At 31.2% G+C, this 22,863-nt stretch overlaps 5 protein-coding genes across 8 annotated transcripts; 2 read left to right on the top strand and 3 right to left on the bottom strand.

The window, feature by feature from the left end:
• The first annotated feature begins 124 nt into the window (after positions 1-124).
• On the top strand, positions 125-1,651 carry Tap42 (immunoglobulin binding protein Tap42). Its single transcript, XM_070644330.1, has 2 exons — positions 125-261; positions 398-1,651. The coding sequence occupies exons 1-2, from the start codon at positions 160-162 to the stop codon at positions 1,355-1,357; spliced, it is 1,062 nt and encodes a 353-aa protein (XP_070500431.1). The 5' UTR covers positions 125-159; the 3' UTR covers positions 1,358-1,651.
• A 292-nt stretch (positions 1,652-1,943) lies between these two features.
• On the bottom strand, positions 1,944-10,273 carry CYLD (ubiquitin carboxyl-terminal hydrolase CYLD). Its single transcript, XM_070644350.1, has 7 exons — positions 10,123-10,273; positions 8,727-9,298; positions 6,804-7,761; positions 4,370-4,876; positions 3,936-4,309; positions 3,643-3,877; positions 1,944-3,583 (listed from the first exon to the last, which is right to left on the bottom strand). Exons 2-7 carry the CDS (start codon positions 9,240-9,242, stop codon positions 3,051-3,053), a joined length of 3,123 nt encoding a protein of 1,040 aa, XP_070500451.1. The 5' UTR covers positions 9,243-9,298; positions 10,123-10,273; the 3' UTR covers positions 1,944-3,050.
• A 115-nt stretch (positions 10,274-10,388) lies between these two features.
• On the top strand, positions 10,389-13,090 carry LOC139093701 (WW domain-containing oxidoreductase-like). Its single transcript, XM_070644509.1, has 2 exons — positions 10,389-10,541; positions 10,668-13,090. Exons 1-2 carry the CDS (start codon positions 10,423-10,425, stop codon positions 11,755-11,757), a joined length of 1,209 nt encoding a protein of 402 aa, XP_070500610.1. The 5' UTR covers positions 10,389-10,422; the 3' UTR covers positions 11,758-13,090.
• Positions 11,673-17,126, bottom strand: LOC139093702 (multiple coagulation factor deficiency protein 2 homolog). 4 transcript variants are annotated; one of them, XM_070644514.1, is made up of 6 exons: positions 16,395-17,126; positions 16,260-16,332; positions 13,522-14,026; positions 12,662-13,454; positions 12,395-12,594; positions 11,673-11,981 (listed from the first exon to the last, which is right to left on the bottom strand). In XM_070644514.1, exons 4-6 carry the CDS (start codon positions 12,814-12,816, stop codon positions 11,818-11,820), a joined length of 519 nt encoding a protein of 172 aa, XP_070500615.1. In that variant the 5' UTR covers positions 12,817-13,454; positions 13,522-14,026; positions 16,260-16,332; positions 16,395-17,126; the 3' UTR covers positions 11,673-11,817. The 4 variants fall into 4 exon arrangements, with proteins under 4 accessions (XP_070500615.1, XP_070500614.1, XP_070500611.1 ...); XM_070644513.1 differs by having other exon boundaries at positions 16,260-17,126; XM_070644510.1 differs by lacking the exons at positions 16,260-16,332; positions 16,395-17,126 and adding an exon at positions 14,982-16,241.
• Positions 17,127-17,311: 185 nt separating this feature from the next.
• Positions 17,312-22,063, bottom strand: LOC139093703 (succinate dehydrogenase assembly factor 4, mitochondrial-like). The gene is made up of 2 exons (XM_070644515.1): positions 21,885-22,063; positions 17,312-17,675 (listed from the first exon to the last, which is right to left on the bottom strand). The coding sequence occupies exons 1-2, from the start codon at positions 21,946-21,948 to the stop codon at positions 17,386-17,388; spliced, it is 354 nt and encodes a 117-aa protein (XP_070500616.1). The 5' UTR covers positions 21,949-22,063; the 3' UTR covers positions 17,312-17,385.
• Positions 22,064-22,863: the final 800 nt, after the last annotated feature.

Genomic DNA, 22,863 nt, shown 5'->3' with positions numbered 1-22,863 from the left:
ATTAATTTACTTAATTATATTCAAAAGTATTTCATTGTATTCATCATAGAACACATTTAGCAAGTTGTCGTGCGTTAAAACAATGATTGACCAAAAGACATGACTTTTCAAAAGATGCCATGAATTACCCACACCTTGGATATAGAAAATATAAAAAAAATGGAAGGTGAAATTAAGTTATTTGAACTTTTTGATAATGCATATAAACTATTTGAGGAATTTGACAAGCGCGACGATCCATCAAACAGCCCCGAATTTCAGGTAATATAAAGTTATTAAGTATAAATCCATAAAAATGTGGATTTTCATGATTTCACGAAATTGCATTTTTGTTTTTGTTTTGTTTTGATCCAAAATGTTCTGCGTATAATAATTAAATAATTTTTTCAACTTCCAGGAAGACGTAAGAAAATGTATTAAAATGCTAGAGGATGCAACTAGACTTGTTAGTCTAACCGGAATGTTTAGCCAGAATGAATCGCACGAAGAAATAGCCACGGATAATTTAAAATATTTACTATTGCCGTTTCTCCTTGCACAAGTTACACTTAAATTAACAAATGTACAGGATCGAAAGAATGTCGTAGATGTTGCAAAAATTTATTATGATGATTACCTAAGTCGATGTGAAGAATATGGTTTATGTGAGAGAAGTACAACTGCTGTGTCGAAAAATAAGGATATAATATTACGTGATGAAATTCAAAGAATTACACAAATGGCTCAACAGAGAAACCAAAAATTACAAAAGTATCAACAGAAAAAGGAGTTGAAAGATCAAATTAAGCAATTGAAAGTTGCAATGGAACGAGATCATACGGATGAAGAAATTAAGAGAAATTTCTATTTAAAGCTCATCAAATCATGTGTATGGGAAACGCAGGACGAATTGAGTACATTAGAGCAGGAATGTGAAATTCTCGAGCATATCGCCAAATTAAAACAAAATGATCCAGATTATGTGGATGATACGTCAGATAAGGCTAGTTCCTCAAAAAGGCCTCCTCATCATCATCATAAGTCGGCACCATTAAAGCCAATAATTATTACAAAGGATGCAATACAAAAAGCTGTCTATGGTGCCGGATATCCATCATTACCAACATATACAGTTCAGGAATTTTATGATCAGCGAGTTGAGGAAGGAATCTTCCCAAGTGCAGAACAAGTTGCAAAAAATGCTTCATTACAAGGTCGTTGTGATGTCGATCAAGAAGCCGAACAAGCCAAGGAGGAAGAAGAAAAGGAACAGAAAATCGAAAATGATGATCCTGAATATTTGGATCATGCACGTAATTTTGACGAATATAAAGATGACCATCGTCGAGGATATGGAAATCGCTATAATAGAAGCTAAAATGCCGCTTTATTGCTTCATCATGTTATCACTTCTTTATTCTTTTTTTTCATGTCCTATTCTTTGAGACAGCAAAAAAAAGTCATTTTATTTCTCTCAAATTTGTAAAGAAAATTTTATATCTTTTATTTTCTACTTTTATATGGCACCGACACTCGAAACTCCAATTTTCTTCTCACAATTGAAAATGTTCAGTGTCCGAGCCTCGATTATTTCTCTTTGAATGCCTGCCCACGAAAAAAAAAATGTGAAAATTGGAACCAATAAAAATGATAATTTCAAGAAAAAGTCAAATGATGTGTCTATTTTATGCTGGATTTTGAATATTGAGGTTGAAGGGTTACAGGTGGATGTAATGTGGTGTCATTGATGATCAACATCAACAGTTTGGGTGTGAGTTGTGGATTTCAAGGACAAATTTGACGTACGTATTTTTACGTAGCAATTATTTTACGTAACGTAATCAAAAATTAAGCTGATATTTCAGAAAAGACGGCCTGGAAATGAATCAGAAACATACAAGTCATAAAAATAAACTAGATAATTTCGTGATTCATCTTTTCGTATCATTTTTATTGAAATTTTTTGCTAAGTTTTGTTCATTAATATTATTATAACGCTTTACAAGAATTTAAGCGATTAAATAACATTATTAATAATTAGTATTATTATTATTTCTTCTTTTTTTCATTTATAGCATTTAATGCATTACACTTTTTCCGGAAAAAACGGTCTTCATTTAAAGTTTTATTAATTCATCTCTTTTTGGCTTTTTTTATAAAAATATATTTCCTTTCATTGGATATTGTATTTGAAAAATCTTTTTTTTTCTGTTCGTCAGGATCATCTTATATATGTTTTCTATTTTTGTATGATAAATTAGGTCTATAACATGTTGAGGCAGAAATGATTGAATATCTGATTATTTAGAGGAATTTAGTTTATTTTAAATTACGTACGTAATTGTACTTAAGCTCAATATCGTACGTATTATTAAGTACGTTAATTGAAATACGTAAGCTGAAAAACGTACGCATTTTTACGTAAGCTAGAAAACGCACGCATTTTTACGTAAGATAGAAAACGTACGTTATTTTGACGTACGTAAATTTAAATACGTAAGCTCAACAATGTAGATGTGCACATTAATTTGAAGAATATTTTAAAGCCATTTGCAAATTATTATTAAATCAGATAATCATCACATCCACCTCAAGCATCTTGATGAATTTGAATCAATGTACTATTTGAATTTTCGCTAAAGGTAACAGATTTCTCTATATATATTTGTAATATATTTTGTTGCGTTTAAAGTTTTTTTTTAATCTCATTTGTCGATTCAATAATTTAGAACTTGCTCATTTTTTGTAGGAAGATAAAGGAATTGCAAAGAGAATTTGTATTAATTTTGTTTTAAGAATAATATTCCTTTTTTTTTCATTTATAATTATTAATTCAGTAGATATATCATATCCAATATCCATTTTTCAATCTAATTATACTGTCATTTAAAAGATTTGTAAGCATTAATCTTCAATGGACATAAATGCTTAATGATTAATATTTTATCCATAAAATTCTGATGGATATTCTCACTACTTTCTCAATATATAAATTCAAGTCATTTCAGTAAATCCAAAAAAGTTGATAATAATAAAGTTTTTTTGTCTCAGCAATTAACGGAACTTGTAACTTATCGATACATCATCATCTCCTGCGATTGATATAGCATCAATGATGCATCACACAATAGACGTTTTGCGAATACTGGAAGATGTTTGTCCTGCAAATTTGCTTCATGTAAATTCCTTGCACCTTCCTCAGATAACCATGTTGGTAAATTAGGTACGGAAATCATCTCAGGAATATTATAACCATTTTGTTCTCCTTTACGATCAGCCATTGAATCGAAAAATACCCATGGGGAATCGGAGCCTGAACCAGCCTTAACAAATGCCACATAATGCGATGTCTCGATACAAATAACAGCAAATAGTTCCATAAATAATCTAGGAACTGGATTATAATCGGAAATTATCTTAAAATCATGAGGAATGGATATAGCTTTTGGTGTATGATCTTTACGCTTGTGATGCGAATGTGCTGTTGTTAAACATTTCTGACAAAATGCCGTCGATTCTAATCCTGAGCCTGTTTGTAGCACACCAAAACATTCTTTACATTCAAATTCTGCCAATGCTCCACATATTGTGCATTGACGTGGTGCTAAAAGTATTTCAATTATTAGTAAAAGTTTCTTAATTAATTCATAAATTTACACTTACAATCCTCAATAATATCAGTCACATCGAGAACTTGAGATGGCAATATCCGTGGATACATTTTAAAATTCTTTCCATATCGAGGCATTTGAATTATTAAGCATGATGGAACTTCTTTTAATTTTACGTCTGATGTTAAGAATGATTGCTCAAATAATTGCTGTACTGTAGGTAGGCTTAGTTTTTCGTCTTTCTCGAGAAAAAGTTGATAAAAATATGCATCTTGTCCGGAACTCAACTGGATTAAATTAAATATAAATTAATATGCTTTATGTTAAATATGTAGGCATTATTACCTTCAAAAATGGTTCTGCTCTCAATGTCTGTGCCAAAAGTGAATTCAAAAACTCTTCCGGGTCCTTTTCCTCATTCATTAATCCTTTCACCGACGTTAATTTATCTAATAATTTTCTCAATTTTAATACGCGATCAGCTCGAACAAACAAATTCTTCCTTAATGGATTAACAATTTCTTCACGTAAAACTCTCTGAACTTCTTCATATTGTTCGTGATCATCGGAATCACGTGGACGAAATAAAATCGAGTCAAAAACACTCGTAAATGTGAACATTGCAAAAAGTGTTGCATCCAAATAACATGAATTATGATGTCCTTGAATGCCTTTAAATTTTCCACAATGTGCGTCGAGATCATCGTAATTTTCAAATGCTGAAAGTAAATAACAATTTTGGTAAAGCTGACTTTAATTATTAAATGGAAATAACTTACTTAAAGCTGACACAGAACCTTCAATTATCGGACAATCAGCACCAAAAGCCTTTCCATCACTCGGTGTATTTGATCGAATTGTTGATGCTTTAGATGTTCCTTCTTCAAGAAATCGTCTGTCTTTCGTACATTGCTTAGGCGATACAAATATAGCACGACGATCAGGACATCGGAAGCATCTTTGTCCATTATAAATTCCATCAGTAAGTCTCAAGCCTCGCTCATTACACGGCTCATCTAATTCAACACCAACAACTAATTCACTACTATTATTGTTATTATTATATCCATTAGACATCTTTAAAGCGTCTTCTTGATATTTATGTCCAATCCAACGAATAACACCATGAAGATTCTTTCCACCTTCTATTGCTACTTCTACAACTGTGCCAATTTCCAAAGATGAATTTGGAATGTCAAATAGTGGCGAGGGTACGATACAATCTGATATTTGATCAACTGATGACACCGAATCCTGATCAAAGTTGTCGTACTGTCCGTTTTGTTCTATAAATAAAGAAATGAGAATTTTTTAATTAGAATTTTTCATTTGAGAACAAGAACAAAGAGTCACGTTGGATAGACGATGAGAATTTTTTTAGCACATTTTCCTTTAGCTGAGATTTAATTAACGACTTTTTGTTCGTCAGTTTGTCGTTAATTTTACGTACGTATTACGTAAAGCATAATTTTCAAAGTATTTTTGACCGTTATTTTTCAAATATTTTGTAGCCGTTATTTTTTGAAATTTCCATGACCGTTATTTTTCAAATGAGTAATTTTTGACAAAATTTAAATTATTTTTGACCGTTAAATGTGGAAAATGCGCTTGAGTCAACCAAATTTAATTAATCTACACTAGTTTTTAGTCTAAATAAGGAATGTGGAGAATTTGGTAAGGAGCAAACAACAAAAAGAGGGAGATAATAAATTAAAAATATGAATATAATGAAAACCTTCATGATTGTTATGAGCCCATTCAAAATGTTCAAGAACTGTTACAGGAAGATCACGATAATCATCAAACTGAAAATTTGTGTAGTAATTTGGATGATATGGTAGCATTTAATAGCGATAAAAAAAAAGAGACGGTAACTAAAGTCAGTCTAATTATGAATTATGATGATGATGCAACACCAAAAATAAAACAACAAATTTTTTTTTTCACTTCTTATTCAGACACAAAAATTTTTTTAATAAATTGGAAGGCTCACTTTACACAACAAATTATTGGATGCTTGTAAAATTTGAAAATATTCTTATGTTTATACACGAAGAAATTAAGGCACTTCTGTTGCAATAGACAAGATAGAAATGAAAGAATTGAGAAATTTGAGTAAAAATATTGATTCTTGCTAAACGCACACGAGAAAAATCACAAAATGAGGATTTAAAGTATATATATATAAAAAAAAAAGTTTTTCACGAGCGAGAAAAACTGAGAGTTGGGAGAAATTTTTCTTCTTTTTTCCTCTTCTCCTTCTCCGATCTAAAAATAATGTAATTTTTTCGGGACCAGATTTTGTCTGCTTGAGCGTTAAATGTAAACTGAGAGGAAATATAATATGAAACTGGCACCAAGTCGTCTCAGCTAAACAGCAATATGCTAAAACGATTGAGATGAGAATCCATAATAACTTGTCTTTTTATTAAGCCCAAGCTTCATGTATTAAGAATGAATAATGCATGCAAAAGGGGTATTTTTCATTTGGGGATTTACATTGTGTACAACTGACATTCCCGTTATTGTCTAGAGGTTCTAAACATTATTACTCTTATAAATAAACCAGAATACAGCATCAGACAAACACGTGCATTTTGTAACTGTTAATAAATCATTATATTTGAAAATCGTGCAGTCTAAACGATTTCGTGCCATTTGTAATTTCTCCTTTCATCATTTCGAATTATCAGACAATTTTTCATAACAGTTACCATGAGTTTCATGATTCGATATCATTTGTGTGTTTACCAACATGATTATCATATCTATTATTCTTGAAATATGTTGCAAAATAAGTTTAAATGAAATAATCTTATTACGTTACGTAAAATATGCTACGTTACGTAAATCACTGTGTTACGCAAAAAATCTTACGTTACGTAAATATTATTGAACTACGTAAAAGCTCATTACGTTACGTAAATTTACGTAAAATTTTGATTTTTCAAATATCTTGAAGCCGTTATTTTTAGGAATATTTTTCAAACACTTTAATCCGTTTGTATTTCTACCGATCGTTAGAATTGGCAATCCAATTTATGTGACAAAACTGCACATTCTTCTTTCATCACATGTGACTACATATGCTGCTTATAGACATTCTTTCTATACATCCGTGTGCAAGCACTAATTGAATAAAAACTCGCGTGTCTATAATATGACATCTTCTCGAGACTTAAAAACAATTTAATAGAATTAAAGATTACTCACTTTTCCGATATCCATTATGTGAATCATAACGTGGCCTCGAATTTGTAAAATGTGAAGCAATGTTTGGACTTTTATTACGTTCAATACTTCGATAACCATTGTTGATCGAACCTGATTTTCTGTCATTATTCAGCAATGTTCCACTCGCGCCTGCTAAGTCAGGCCATGCGCCACCAAGAATATCTGTCAAGTCAGCATGGTCATTATCTGATGGCGTTTGGGGAAGTGTCGGTGGATCTACAATAATTACGTCGCTTTCATTTCGTACTGCTTCCTTAATGTCTTGTTTATCAATCACAATCAAGTCACGATCTTCTAAGCGTAGAATTGTAGATGGCCTAATATCACGATTCGGTGCTGATGGAATCAAAACTGTCTTTTTCTTACTTTTCGGCGTACGTGCTTCACCATTAGCACTACTCGTCGATGGCGTTTGTATGCTACGAGATCCAGACATTCGTCTTTCTTCCATTTTCCTTTCACGTTCAGCAACAATTTGACTGTAATCTTCAGACAAATTATTCGAGTCTAAATTATTGAAGCGATTCTGCGAGCTGCTTGTTGTCGATGAGCCGCTATCTTGTTTCGATAAATTAGGACTCGATATGGACGATGGAAATTTATTTGATGCATTCATCTTTCCATAATTGGTATTAATTGTATTATAATTCACCAATTCAGGTGTTAAGGAACGTTTTGTTGATGCTGATGAATATTCACTTGCTGAGTCAGTAACACTGTTATCAATATAGGAATGTCGATTGGAATGTGATTTAACTTTGTCTTTAATACCACACAAAATACTACTAAATGTTGACTTATTGTTCTTTTTCGGGAGAGATGGTTTCTTCAAAAAATTAACGGGAAGGATGAATGCAAGATCTGCCTTACAGTTGATGTATTTGAATGAAAATTTTTCGATTTCTTTCTCTTGCGGCGAGTGTCCTTTCACAAGATTCTGTAGACCAAACGAAACAAAACAAAAAAATATGAGAATTAATGTGAAATATGCTCAACATAATGAAGTGATATTAAAGGAAGTCACGAAAAGACCATTACAGAGAAAATGAATAATGCCGTTCTCTTAGATATCATTTTCGAGGCTTCCTTTTTTTATTTCTTCTTCGTCATCAAGCGTGTAAGATGCTCTTTTTTTGTGATTTGCTTCTCTTACACATCTCATCTCATATAAGTAAATAATATGTTATACATCCAATTATTTTTCATACTCATTCCTCAAAAAAACAAAATTAAAGAATAAAAGGAATCAAAGCTTTTTAAAAATTTATATTATCCCATCTAAAAACCTTAATGAAAATCTGAATAAAGTAATAAGAGAGAAAAATGTGTAAATAACTATCCAAATCTGTCTGCACATTTATGCTTTCACCAAGACTACTTTGCATGTATTTTTGACAAAACTAGTTAATTTTTAATAATTATTCATTTTGAATGTATTTACAAGCATTTTGCATTGTTAAGCTATTGCACCAATTTTGGTCCACTGGATAGTGTCTGTTAAGCTTCAAAGCTTTCTAACGATTTCTAAAAATTCAAATCAAAACATAAATTTTGAATAATTTTCGACCGTTATTTTCAAATATTTTTTGACCGTTATATCATTCATGTAGCTTATCAGACACTGATTCCAGAATCAATTAAAGTGAAAGCATAAATGCGCTCTAAAAAACCTTAAATCTACAAATCAGAACTCGAATAAAACCAAAATTAGAAAGAATGAAAGAACGAGAATGGAAGTAACAACAAAAGAAAAACAAACTACCGAGCAGGCAGCATAAATATTTATTTTTGTGGGAGTCTTTGAGTGGGTGTACAAAGGAAGAAATTAAACGAAAATTGTTTTATCATTAAATATTTTTTCGTGGGAAATTCTTTGTGTGTGCTTATCAATAATAAATTTACCAATAGTTCTAAACCAATGTAGAAACCCGGTCCGATTTCTCCAACAGGACCCATATAACGTATGATACAATCATAGTCAAGTGCACGATTTTTTGGCTCACGTTCTGGTAGAAATTGTAGTGATTGTTTCATTGGATAGATGCTGAAGAATTGGCCATTTATTGCCACAAAGCTCTGTTCTCTTAATGTTTGAAAATATTCGATGAATTCTCTATCTTTGGCAACATTTGCACGTTCATGTGGATCTGATATAGCGACTAGATATGGCCATACATCATTTGTTACTTCCAGCAATGTACTATATTTCATCATATATAAATTATTCTCAAATGCTAGATTTTTCTGATAATAATCAACAATCATGACTTTACAATAATTATTAACAGCTTCTTTGATATCAACCAGTGTTCCACGATGTACATCAATACGATATTCTGGCCCACCATCTACACCACATAGAGTTGCTATAGTCTTTTCTATCACAATTGCTAACAACCCTGTGTTATTATAATCCATTTCTACTTTGTTTCACAGCACTTCATTCATATATAGATTATATTATTTCTGCCTTGCTAAACCCACAAAAATCATTAAAAGAATATAATATTGTATATATATATATAGAAATGATAAAACATAAAACAATAAGAGGAGGAGAATATTGTGAATTATTGAAATGAATATAAAAAAGTGTTACATATATATATAGGTAGTATAAAGTAGTAACAAAAGGTTTAATCTAATGACAGGAAAAAAAAATGTTTTTGTTAGTCATCCACTTGCAATATGTTTTCATTTTTCCTTTTTCAAGGTCATTTATATGTGTAAGTTGAAAAACTTGAATTTGTAATGAAATGCGCCAATTGAAAAACTTCTTTAAATCCATTAAACGTCATCTATTCGTGTATATAATGGAATAACGGAACAAAAGTCTGACTATTCTTTCATGTAATAGTATGAATCATCATCGATCAATCGGTAAAAATTCTATAAATCAGCTTTAAAAACTTGATAAGAGAATGACAGAGCTGTTGATTAAATGCCTGAGGCTTTAATGGTCTAACATGTAGACATTGCCTGAGGCTAATTGAACTATACTTGCTGATTTGTTATTCATTGACAAATTAGTGGCACTAAACAGTTTGAAGCAGCTCTGGAAGTGATGATATTAAATTGAAAAACGTAATTTTCCGTAAATATTGACGAATTTCACGAAAATTCTTTTTGATACAATTTGTACATATTTTGAAAACTACACTTAATTACTACTCAATTCAGTATGGTTAATTAAAGCAATTTATCTAAATTATAGTCATTTTTAATCATAAAATACACCAATTAAAAATTCTATCTAAAACTTTTTCATGCAATTTTAAAATTTTGTAAAAATTTTTACTTATACAGCCAATAATTCACTTTTTTTGGACAGATGAAGGTACAAGGATTATTATCACACTAAATATTTTATTAACGTCTTAAATATACTATGTTAAAACTGCAAAAATTATATTTTTAATTTATTATAAGAAAACAATGTTCACTCAGAGAAAAACTTCATAACTTGGCTTTAAAAAAAAGTGCGGGAAAAATTCTGTTAAAAATTCAAAAATAATTCGCTTTTGAGAGGTTTTAACGGTTATTTACATTTAATTTCAGAAAATATAAACAAAACACAATTAATAACATTTTAATTAATATGGATCATTGTCATGTGGAAACTGATAGCGAGGATGAGCTTCCAAGCAACTGGGAAGAACGGGTATCAGCCAATGGATTCGTTCATTACGTTAATGTGGCAAAAAATCACATCCAGTTGTAAGTATCATTTATAAAAGTTCATTGAACTTGTTAATCTTATACTTACTTCCTTAATTTATGAATAGCAAATGTTGACTTGTTAGAGAATGCACATTAGTCATACTAATTTACTTTGTTTTGTAGAAATCATCCAAGAACAAACAAAATGAAGAGAGTTCCACTTGATCTGCCTTACAACTGGAAGAAAAGAGTCGATGAGAATAATAAAGTCACTTACTATAATGAACTAGAGAATCGTGAAACATCCACAGATCCACGTTTAGCTTTTTCTCAAGAATTTTCAAATGACAAGCTTCGTCAACGATTCGATTCATCTACAAAAGCAGTTTCAATACTTTACGGGAAGAATTTGACTGGACATGTAGCTTTAATTACTGGATCATCAAGTGGAATTGGATATGAAACTGCAAAATCATTGTCAAATTTCGGATGTGAGATCATTTTTGCTTGTAGAAACGAAAAACTGACTATGGAGAAAATGAAGGAACTGGAACAAGAAAATAGCCGTGCTAAGCTTAATTTCATCCAAGTGGATCTTACGAATTTGAAATCCTGTAAAACCTTCTGTGATAAAGTCAAGACTCAATATCAACATATCAATTATTTAATCTTAAATGCTGGAGTGTTTGGACTGCCTTACTCTATGACATCAGACAACTTAGAGACAACTTTCCAAGTCTGTCATTTGTCACATTTCTACATCACTCAACAGTTGTCTTCAATGTTGAATGAAAATTCACGTGTCATTGTTGTGTCGTCAGAATCTCACCGTTTTGCAAACTTACCGGCAATGCCATTAACGAAGGAAATTTTGAATCCACCGCCTTCAAAATATTGGAGTATGCTGCAATACAATAATGTAAAACTCTGTAATATCCTATTTGCAATGGAATTAGCTAAAAGATGGCAATCAAAAGGAGTCAGTGTCTTTGCCGTCCATCCAGGAAATTTAGTATCAACGAATCTCTCGCGTAATTGGTGGTTCTATAAATTACTCTTTGCTGCCGTCAAACCATTCACTAAGAATCTCCAACAAGCTGCAAGTACAACAATTTATTGCTCAGTGGCTGACGAATTAAAAGGAATAAGTGGTTTATACTTTAACAACTGCTATATTTGTCAATCATCAAAATTATCACTAAATGAAAATTTGGCTACAGATTTATGGAATATAAGTAATGAGATCATAAATGAGATTCTTCAGAAAACATAATTAAACTATTGCAAACTACACCATTATTAATTTATCACAAAGTTACAAGATTAATTGAATTTAGCCTTGATGAGTTTCTGCACTATCCGATGATGTGATCGATTGAGGCGGTTCCTCATTATTTTTATCTTCATTTGATGCATTCATTGCTTTAACATATTCAGCATAATTCAAAAATCCATTTTTATCGAGATCAGCAAAGTCCAAAAATTCATCTACGACACCTAAAATTGAAATGAGATATATGAATTGCTTATGAGCTATTTTAGGATATACAATATGTGATTCATTAAGAAGATTGACAAGAGAGTATGAAAATACATTTAAGGAACAGCATGAAGAGGACATAACGTGATCACTGCGTGATTTATAGATCATTAAGAACAAGTCCAAGAACTTTTTAATGAATTGCCATTAACATCCTAAGTAATGTAAATGAACCAATAACATGAGAACTAAGAGTTCATACCAGTTCATACAATGGATGTACTACGTGCCATGACACAAAATAGTCATAAAACTTTATGACAACAAATTTTTATAAATAATTCATGGCGATCGAAATACTTCCTTGAAAAATGATCTAATGTAGGTCACTAAATAAGAAAAAGTCATGGTAAAATAGTAATCAATTTACTTGTTATGTGTGACAGCTCGTCCTGTGTATTGGATTCGCCGTGTCTATGTAGAGCAGCTTTAATCATTTCTAGTCCATCCAAATTATTATTATTGTCGGTGTCATGCACCTTAAAGTAATAGAAACTTTTCTCATCGTCACTCATTTCTGACACATCTTTATGCTTAACATGCATTCCTGTTAGATCTTCTGCTAAATGCCTGAAATAAATTTTAATTTTAAACTTTTATGAGTTCATTTATTTTCCTTTAAATGTTCTCATTTTACTCTTTATCGTGACTATTAAGATGTTCATTGAACTCTTGCTTCCTAGTTTCGCGTTTTACTACATAGCTATTGCGCGGATGATGTGGTCCGTGTTTTGCGTTAATTTCTATAACTAACAATAATATTGAAAGAGTTATGGATGATTTTAAAAACATTTTTTTGTTATCTATAAAAATTCCGATGACTTTTTTTCTTAAAAAATACACGACTTCCTTAAAACAATTTTTTTTTGAGGCATGCGCAACTTGTAGGACATGAGAAAGGGGAGAATTTGTTATTGTTGAGAGAATTTCAATGCATGGACTACTGAGAATGTTTACATTTGACACGTTTTTGTTGTTTTTTTGATCACAGTAGGCAAGAAATTTTAAATTTTTATCAATTTTTTCTTTATTTAAACATTTTATAAAAATGTCATAACTTGATTAATTCATGCTTAATATCTTTTGATAAAATCAATAAAATTCGATAATATATAAAAAATATTCGATAAGATTAAGTGATATTCACTCTAATACTAAACATCAAAAGGAACACTTAGGTATAATTATTAAGTACATTAAATCACACAATGTTTTTATAGACTCTATTGTTATTGGCATCTAAAAGTCACTAACTCGTCCGTTCACTTCAAAGTCACCGAATCTTGTGGGATTTTTATGAGGTGTTGGTGATTTGTACAAATGCTGACCAATAGCACGTTCGTATGCACTGTTCTTGAAATGTGTTAAACTTGCAGCTACTCTGCTATTTTTAACCATGTTTGTCATCGTCTCGTATGATATTTGTGGCACTATAGTTATGGAAATATAATAAGTTTAGTAAATGATCTGATAATTGACATATTAAGTAAGTATTACATCTTAATCGTGTTGCCATTTGTGCTTCATGCTTGAGAATGTTTGGGAACATATTCGGTTGATTTTAATTGAATTCTTTAAGTTCACAAATTCTGTTTTATGTCAGTTAGATATTCTCTTTCACAATCTTTTGGATGTTCTTGAACTCAATTTGATGTTCACTGTTCGATTTTCACTCTGTTTTGAAATTGAAATTTCACTTTGGGTTTTTGATAATTTTCGCTTTCTAGGCTCACTTTTAGTGAAGCTTGTAGCGGAACCGGTGTTGTTTTGGTTGTTGTTCGCAAGAATTTGAGGGAGTTGTGGAAGTTGAATTGTGTTAGCTGGAAAGAAGCTGTTATTTTGCAATGTATGGAAGGATACCTCTCCAAATGGGTCAAGTATTTGGGTGATAGGAACTACGATCGGTCTAAAATCTCCTACTCTTGGGTCAAATTGTTGTATTACAGTAAGAGTCTGTGTCAACACTGGATTAAATCCTCTTGGTCGCCCGTACTCTAATTCACTGTAAATTATATATCTACAATGTAGCCATGAAAATTGAGTATCACCATTCATACACTTTAACTTTTTTAATATGATATTCACTAAAGATTGAAACACTTTCTTTTGTAGTTCAGTAATTTGTATCTTTATATTTCAAGTTTTTGACTTAACCTAATGAAAAATAGTTTAGCTTCAAGTATGAGTTGAACAAGACCAAACTAAGGAATTAATTCATTTAATTATGCTGTGTGAGAGCAACAAAAAGTTTAAATGATCTATGTTAACAATATATAAATGTATCCAATTAATAATTTTGATTTTATAAATTCAAGAAAAAATTTCTTTGTTTATTCGTTGATGATTCAAAGATAACTCTCGACTTTTAAATATTTGGAATGACTGATGATGATATTGATCTTCCATGCTAATCGTCAACTTCCACTCTCATCTCTTCCTCTCAATGGCTACATTCCCATCCATTCTTCCTAGCAATTTTGCCTCAATTAGCCTTTTTGTCTAACGCACAATATTATTTTAGATTTCCGATGTTGATTGAATGTTGATGTAATGTTGACTGGATGTTGATTGAATGTTCACTGGATGTTGATTGAAAGTTGACTGGATGTTGTGTCTATGAAAAATTATTTCACTGGATCTCACGATTCACTTGCAATTGATCACTGCACACCGTCTTAATGGGACTTGATGAATTTAATTTCTTTTCTAGTTATGCACTAGAGAAGTTTAAATACACTATATACAAAAATTATGTAAAATTTATGCAATTTTACACATTATCACTAAACCTAGTTGAAATTTTTTATAATTTGGCCTCAATTATGCATCAACAACACCAAATTATCACTTAATAATTGATTCACTTTGTGCAAGATCCACAATTACTCTTCACTATGAACTAAATATTTTAAATCAATGTATATATATACTTAAATTAATTTATTTTAAAAAATTACGAAAAAAACATGTTGTTGTTTTTAAATATTTGGAAAGACTGATGATGATATTGATCTTCCATGCTAATCGTCAACTTCCACTCTCATCTCTTCCTCTCAATGGCTACAAGCTTGTGGTTGCTTGCAATGCTTGATTTAAAATGTTTTTTATCTAGTCGATGTACGCTCTTTTATATTCGATCCATTGAAGAAAATATTCTGTTTTTCCGCGACTCTTTTCTCTGTTTTGATGCATGTTTCTTCTTCTTCTTCCTTCTTGCTCTTGTTCGATTTTCACACATCGTGGAGTTTCGTACATTTTAAATAAGAAAGATGGGATGAGCAACAGAGGGTGGACGTGATTATTTTCACGAAACATTTCAGGTGGCCTAGTATGTTTAATGACAAATGCTGTTAAATATTTTATGAAGGAACTAGTCATTGACAAGGTTTGTTTGAAATGAGAACTAACTGACCAGTCATAACATTTTCGCGGAGATTTTTACGACCAATAAACTTTTTATTCTCTGTGGCTAAGGAAAGGAAACAAGCAGGAGAGCATTTGCATGATCATGCGTTGATCACGTTTTGTGCAAAAATTTCATCTTCAAATGTTTTGTTATTGTTTTTTTTTGCGCGAAATTATTCAAGGAATTTCACCTTTAATAGAACTCTCACGACATCAACTACTTATCACTCGCGAATCGAATGTGTAAAGCATTGAAATACTATAGCCGAGAAGCACAATGCAGCGAATCGCATTAGACATCACGTAGTCGTTAGAACAACTTCACATCTTATAGTTGACATAGGTGACGTCATAACAAATGCGTTTCAACATCATAAGGGTTCGTTAAGTTCCCGGCGCGTTCCCGTATTAACTTAAGACGCGAAGTGGATCTGACGACGGATTACATCCCAATTCTACGGCAAGAAATGTAGCTAAACGCATTTTGCCACTCGGTTACGTTGTATTGTTCGGGTATAAGCATACATTGAGCAAATTGAGATTTGCACCTCTTTTCTTCGTTTATAAAGTCAGGTAGACGTGTTTCATTTCTTAGTAACTATTATTCTGTTGTTATTGAACCTCAGTATGATCAGATGACAAAAACGTCATTATAAGTCTTAACTTAGTTTAGATATTGAATATGGGAATATCTAAGTAACTAGTCACGTTCGAACTATATGACTCTTCCTTCTTTGTCCTATATATATATTGTATGACGAATAACTTCCTATGTATTTCTTATCATAAGATCACAGATCGCTAGAAATCGTTGCATAATGGTTACTTACTTAGCTGGCCCTACAGATCAATTGTGATTCATGCCTTCCAAGTATTCCTTAAAATTATTACAGAATGACAACGCTTCAAAAAACAAAAATAAGGAATAATTACGTAGGTTAGAATTGTTATACGCCTTAACTTACAGACGACACGTTTCATGCCTTTGATGATACAACGTAATACATGCAATTACAAATTACGCAATTGTTTACAATATGCTACACACATTTTGTGTATTTTTGGAATAAAAATAACTTCCATGTATTCCTAGTTTTATCGAAGCATGTTCCCATTTAGATTAAAAATTCTTGCGATGGAGTTCTGTTGCATAACATTCAATAACAAATCACATATTGTTTACTGTGTGGACGCGCGATAATGACTTGATAAATAATTCAGAGTTTCCTCGTTTTGCTGACTACGTCTTGTTTTCGTTCGTGATTCATTCAAGTGTGTATGAAATTAAAACAAGTGGAAATTCTTGATTTTCATTATTTTAATATCAAATTAAGTATGACAGCGACAGTTGAACTTCCTTTATTTTCGGGTCTCATCACACACTGTCATTGTGATCAACTGTCTGTTTACATTCTGAATGTTATCTTCTCAGACACTTTTTGCACAATCAACATGTTGATTCCATAGACAGTTTCATTGATGTTTATTGCACAAGATTTTGTTTATCACAGTGCCTTACACGTGGTGACTGCTTTACTTACTAATTATATAGTTTCTTATCAATTCTTTCCAGTTATCAGGTACTGCGTAATAATTTGTGGTTTTGAAAGACTTCCATCTAAAGGTTGCTGAAGAATATTTGTCAATAGAACGATAAAAAGGTTGTTTACATCCCAAAAAGAAGTCAAATACTCAACGAGCATGCCGGTATAAACAAATGTTTTTCTCATTCACAAGCATAGAACTGGTTTTATTCCGCACAATTGTATTCGAATGGCAAATATTATCATAGCTATACACGCTTAAGGAAGAGAATTCTCTAAGCTTGTTTACTATAAGAGAGATTATACCTGAAGATCGTAGAAAGAACAACAATATAAGCTTCTATAGACACAAAACATTATTTTTATTAGCACATTAATTATTTGTTCATTTCCTATATAAAGATTCTTGTTGCTAAAAGTCTGATACTCTTCCCTTTCGTTCCCAATCGCCATATCTAGTAGGCTCTGGTCCACGAGGTCCACCAACTTCTCCAGTTTTTGGATTTGTGTTATCAGGCCATGCTTCTAATGGCTCTTTCTCTTGGTATGGATGTTTACCCTCAATCTCATCCAATTTTCCAATCGGTGTCTTTTGGCGTAGCTTCTCTTTGAATTCCTTCATTCTTGGACTAAGTTTCTCATCGTCTTTGTGATGATCATCGTGTAGTAATTGTGATGACAACGTTAAAGACCTCGTTATGTCTGCAATTCATTCATAGAAAGAAAACAAAACATTGTAAACAGCAGTAAACAGAATAAACTCAATGCATCAACACGTGAATTCCTATAAAGAAATGTGATTCAAGTTTATATGAAATGAAAATAAGTCAAAGGCCTAAAACATTCCGTAACACATTAGTTGTGTTCTTATTTACTTAAAAGTCAGCGACATTAATCACTCAACATGGCCAGCATAGAGAAAAAAACTTGAAAATGCTGTTTATTTTTCGAAATTTTGGGGCCCTTATGTAATCTATTCACATTAATCATATTAAATGAATACAGTATTGTGGTCTTAATATAGAATTCTTAATCGCGTACAACGTCACATAAGGTCTGGTTGAATCTGGTTGACTGAATAACTTAGTAATTTTAATTCTGTTTATATTTTGAGTGGAGTTTGAGCTCACGTTATCGCCAAACAAAAAAAAAAAATGGAAACAAAATTTCAATATAAATTGCGCCTTTATTTAAATAATCGCGTTTATCAATCTCATCCGACAACAAAATGTTAGGGCTTACTTGAGCAATTCTCAAGGTGATGTGATTTCCTATAGAATAGAGTTCTACTTGTTTACTAGGAATTTAGTTCCAAGAACAAAGAAATAACAATGATTAATTCTTTAAATTGTTGCAATCAGCAATGAAAAGCTACAATTTGTGAACGAGTCGATCCTTTGCCACTGGCCTAAATTACTCCGATTCATGCAGCATGAAGTTTAATTGAATTTAATTTCTGCAAACTGCGGATGCTTGTTATTAAAATGATGTGCATTCAGTTTAATTGCTTGATGAAAGATGTGTTTGGGTGATATAATCAGGCAGGCTATATGACTTAAGTTTTGCATCTGTCATTTTTATGCATTCTAGCCATTTGTCCAATATTTGAACAAGATATGTTCGGTAATCAATAGAAATCTCAATATCCATGTCTACATACACACTCATATGATTAGTCAAGTATATAGCTAGCCTAAACACATCTTCAAGGCATAAGAAGAAAGGGAACTGCAGACAAACATTTAATGAAAGTTTTAAAATTAGAAAATCCGCTTAGGCGGCTTAGCTTGCTACCTTTAATTTGCTATACACCATACTTAAAAAATGGTCGTGCATGAAGCTATCTGATAATCTATACAGCAAGACATGAACATGTGGTTGCCTTTCAATATTTCTTAATACTTTTTTAAATTGAAATTATTGACTGTGTTTCGTCTACAGGATTGATGATGCAAATTGCCATTTGTTTAAAATCGCTAATTTCCTATCAACAAAGGAATGAATCTCAAAATAGAAATGAAGCATTTTATAAGTGAAATCAGTCAAATGTTATCAAAATAATTTAATTATCGTCAGCAAATACGACTATTTAAATCAACATATTTAAAGTGGAAGTTCGCTAAAAACCAGAAATTTTATTTTTAGTTTGCTAATAAAGGGCTGTTGCATTAAACAATTTTACGATGTTGTTTGCTACAAGCTGCATGTAGAATGAATGCAACGACATGCAAATCGTCACGACCGCACGAGAATTGTGGCTTAAAAAATTGTACTATGGTTCCTTTGTTTATATTTTTTATATGAATGATTTTTTATTGATTCATCAAAATTATCAGAACTGTAAAATGCAAAACATGTTTACTAACAAGTCACTGACCTTCCACAACGCCAAGAAACACTTCCACATTAATCATATGGTGATGATAAGAAGATTAATTGTTTGTTTACTAGCAATTAGAGCATTAAGTTTCACTAATGCAAAATAAATTATCAATAAATTTTAGGCCTGTGTCAATATTTATTAAATTTGCCCCAAAAAAGCATCACATCTGGTTGGTGAAAATCATGTGAATAGCAAGTGAACTCTCAAAGACATAACGACCGACCTGCGAATCACCTCTAATAATTTTATTTATAGACGTTTTGCGTTCATTCATTGCCTGACTTTTAAAAATCTTTCTTTTTTTTCGCAATTATTTTAAAGTAAGTGAAATGCCAAGTCATTGCCATTTTTTACATATTTTTAAAAATACATGTATATATGCTGTACAAGTCACCATTTTTCTTTTGTTGATTCATAAACAAAGAGAGAGTCTATACAATATGATCACAATTTCTTCATTTGCGTAGGCAATTCTTGTTCCTCATAATCACAATAATCATATCCAAATGTGTAAATTTGTGACATGAAGCGATAATAACAAGTATTTCAAGTTGTTTCCATAACAATAATTTGAATGTTTTTAGACCATCGTTCGTGACCAATATTAATATGTAAGTGATAACGTCAATTCTCGAGTGGATATTTCAAGAATAAATAAATACTGAAGAATCTTCATAATTTGTCCATAAGCAATAATATGTTTATAAGCCATATGTGGACCTTCGAATTGTGTTTTTCGTTATTGAACTTCATTTTGTTATCGGCAGGCAATAATAAAGGGATGAATTTCATACGATAACGATACTTTGTTTACTTCCCATTTCGCAAACGCATTGATCAATATGGCATTGAAGACTGCAGATTAGTTTATAAGCCTGTTGCTTTAGAGACATAAACAACTCTTGAAGTTTGAATGTTATTGGAACCAGAGTGGATATAATTCTTCATTTTGTTTATGGAATGCCTCACTTCCAATTCTATTGAGTACAATATTCTCTTGAATGAAGCTCTATACTTTAAACAATTTCTCGACCTATTTTGCCTTTACAATCTTTTATTGCTCTAAAAACTGACCTGAATTTTGTAAGAACAATACAAATAAGATCAACTCTGCAGGCCATAAAACCAACTTCAAGGAAAAAGTGTTGAATGAATGTTTATGGTTCGAGTTGTCTAATGCATTTCCGTATAGTTCCTTTCGAATTTCAGTTAAAATTGTATGCTTCAGTTCCGTAAGTTACGTTCGGCACTGTTAATTTCGAATATCATTAGTTAAAGGTCTTCCTAGTTTGTAATTTGCATGATTTCTAAAGTATTTTATTGGTAACTATGATTAATTTTGATTTGATAAGCTGGAATAAGCATCAATGATTGTGTCAAAAATGAGTCAGTCACTGATCATTTCATGCTTAAATGAGATAGATCTTCACTTTCTTCAATTACTTCTAATTGCCAAATATTCTCTAATCAATTTAATTGGGTATGCTTGAAACAATTCAGAAAGAATTTTGTGCGTCTAACTCGTCAATCAAAGTAATCAAGAACGAGAATCTAGTATTTTTGCAAATCCTTCAAGAGACCTTGACAGAGAATAGAAATTCGATCCCATCAATGTATTTAAGTTCCTTCTTGTAATTACTTTTGAATGGATTTATAATTGAAACTTGCTACTGCAGCACAATGGTTATGTATTTCCTTCATTTGACAATAAATACGATTTATTATTAACGATGATATTATTAATCTAACGAAGCTGATAGCATAAAAAATCACGTTTTGGTCGCATGATGTTGATTTCTATTCATGCTTTAACATTGTTGTAATTTTGTACATATTACGGTAAAACAGCATTGGAAATGGACTTTCAACTTATTATTCTTGAAGTTTCTCTCCAAAAGCAGAGCGGTATGCATCTATGTATTCAATGGAAAGGTAAACATATCTTTTAGTTTACATCGCAATATCATTGACTGGTACAAAGCGGAAAATTATGCAAGTGCAATTGTGACAGCTTTGAAAATTATTGTGTTTTGCCAATTACTGCTAGTCACATTTTTCAAAGCATGAGAATACAGCGTAGAATGATTTAAACCGGCGAAATGGGATAGTAAACAAGTTAACTGTTTATTACAGCCGGTTTGATTGTTTTTGTTTACTCGATTGAGTTTCTTTACAGCTGGAGTTCTGAATTGAATTTTTTAAGGATTTCTTTATCATGGAATTTTGTTTTTAAAGAAATAAATCCTACAGTGATGGATGAAATGGAATTAATTAGGACAAATTATTTAACTATGTCGTCATTACTGGATGATTGAGGAAATTTGAAAAATTTATATTAAATTGACCTTCATTTTGAATTGCATCAGGTTTAATACATATTATGAACAGGAGTTACGACGTAAATTCATCGCTAAGCGAAATTCAATTAGGTATGCAAATTAATTTGATTGAATTTTAATTTTTTACACGCTTTCCATTTGTTTTGATTTGGTAATTGTGACGATAAGGAACAAATATTTCAATAATACCTCGTAAGCTCGTTGTTCCATTTATGAACTTTGTTATTCTCAATGCACTCTGTATTCTTATCATCTTGGGAAGAAATAATAGCTAGTTATTTTATTTAATTCACTCGTTATCTACGAAATAATTAATAATTTTTCAATAAAACTTCAAAGCAATCTGATGTAAACAAGGGGAACGTCAACTTAAAAAAGTAATGAAATTTCAAATTTTATCCGTTAATTTGAGTCATTGTCTTATCTTACAGATCAATTTGATTGTAATTCCATTTAATTCAGAGAGCACGAAACTGGTTTTTCTTTTTCGCTAAGCTGTCAATCAAAGTCTAATGTATAAAAAGAGAGAAATACGTTTTATTTATAATTTTTTTGCAAGTCTTTATTTTCTTTTCTTCTTTCCATTCCGTCGATCTACATTCTTCGCCTCAACATTGCCTTTTTTTTACTATTACAAGCTCTAATGAGCTACATACTTTCATAATAACTTTTATGTAGTTTAATAATAATAATTTTCCTTACATTTAACTTGATATTTCATTATTACGTATATAAAAAATCATGATGGACATAAAAAAATTACTTGGAAAATAAAATCAATAAAAAAAGATTATTAACTGACTGTATTCATACTTAATAAATTTACATAGCATTATTCCTTCATTAATTTAATGAAAAACAACTACGCCAATAAATTCCGGGACCTTAAACTTTATCTTTGAACTTGTCGTATACTAATTTGTTAGCAAATCGATGATTTAGACACCAATTTCAACGAATTAAATTCTAACTTCCATGCATCACATCTGACTGGACATTCTCATTCTCAATTTTTTCCTTATTATTTCATTTCATTTCATGCAAACCATAAGTAGGTAGATAAAGATTAATCATATCTTTATAATTTTTAAGTGCATCAATCTACATCTACGTCAAATTCAGGTTTCAATAAGTATCAAAAATTATAGTGACGATCGAGCCTTTAAAA

This window comes from Chironomus tepperi, unplaced genomic scaffold (genome assembly GCF_022539635.2).
Source record: "Chironomus tepperi strain 1889 unplaced genomic scaffold, CSIRO-AGI_Ctep_v1 contig_337, whole genome shotgun sequence".
Lineage (NCBI taxonomy): Eukaryota > Metazoa > Arthropoda > Insecta > Diptera > Chironomidae > Chironomus > Chironomus tepperi.
This window is presented reverse-complemented; position numbering and strand designations above follow the sequence as displayed.

Excerpts from the sequence above, each read along its gene's own strand:
- Tap42 (XM_070644330.1), top strand. The coding sequence starts at position 160 with ATGGAAGGTGAAATTAAGTTATTTGAACTTTTTGATAATGCATATAAA. Across the intron at positions 262-397 it reads CAAACAGCCCCGAATTTCAG|GAAGACGTAAGAAAATGTAT; the intron begins GTAATATAAAGT and ends TTCAACTTCCAG.
- CYLD (XM_070644350.1), bottom strand. The coding sequence starts at position 9,242 with ATGGATTATAATAACACAGGGTTGTTAGCAATTGTGATAGAAAAGACT. Across the intron at positions 4,877-6,803 it reads ACATAATGGATATCGGAAAA|AACAAAACGGACAGTACGAC; the intron begins GTGAGTAATCTT and ends CTTTATTTATAG. Across the intron at positions 3,584-3,642 it reads GACTGATATTATTGAGGATT|CACCACGTCAATGCACAATA; the intron begins GTAAGTGTAAAT and ends AAATACTTTTAG.
- LOC139093701 (XM_070644509.1), top strand. The coding sequence starts at position 10,423 with ATGGATCATTGTCATGTGGAAACTGATAGCGAGGATGAGCTTCCAAGC. Across the intron at positions 10,542-10,667 it reads GCAAAAAATCACATCCAGTT|AAATCATCCAAGAACAAACA; the intron begins GTAAGTATCATT and ends TTTGTTTTGTAG.
- LOC139093702 (XM_070644513.1), bottom strand. The coding sequence starts at position 12,816 with ATGTTTTTAAAATCATCCATAACTCTTTCAATATTATTGTTAGTTATA. Across the intron at positions 12,595-12,661 it reads CTTAATAGTCACGATAAAGA|GCATTTAGCAGAAGATCTAA; the intron begins GTAAAATGAGAA and ends AATTTATTTCAG. Across the intron at positions 11,982-12,394 it reads CGAGCTGTCACACATAACAA|GTGTCGTAGATGAATTTTTG; the intron begins GTAAATTGATTA and ends TTTCAATTTTAG.
- LOC139093703 (XM_070644515.1), bottom strand. The coding sequence starts at position 21,948 with ATGATAAGAATACAGAGTGCATTGAGAATAACAAAGTTCATAAATGGA. Across the intron at positions 17,676-21,884 it reads TGGAACAACGAGCTTACGAG|ACATAACGAGGTCTTTAACG; the intron begins GTATTATTGAAA and ends AATGAATTGCAG.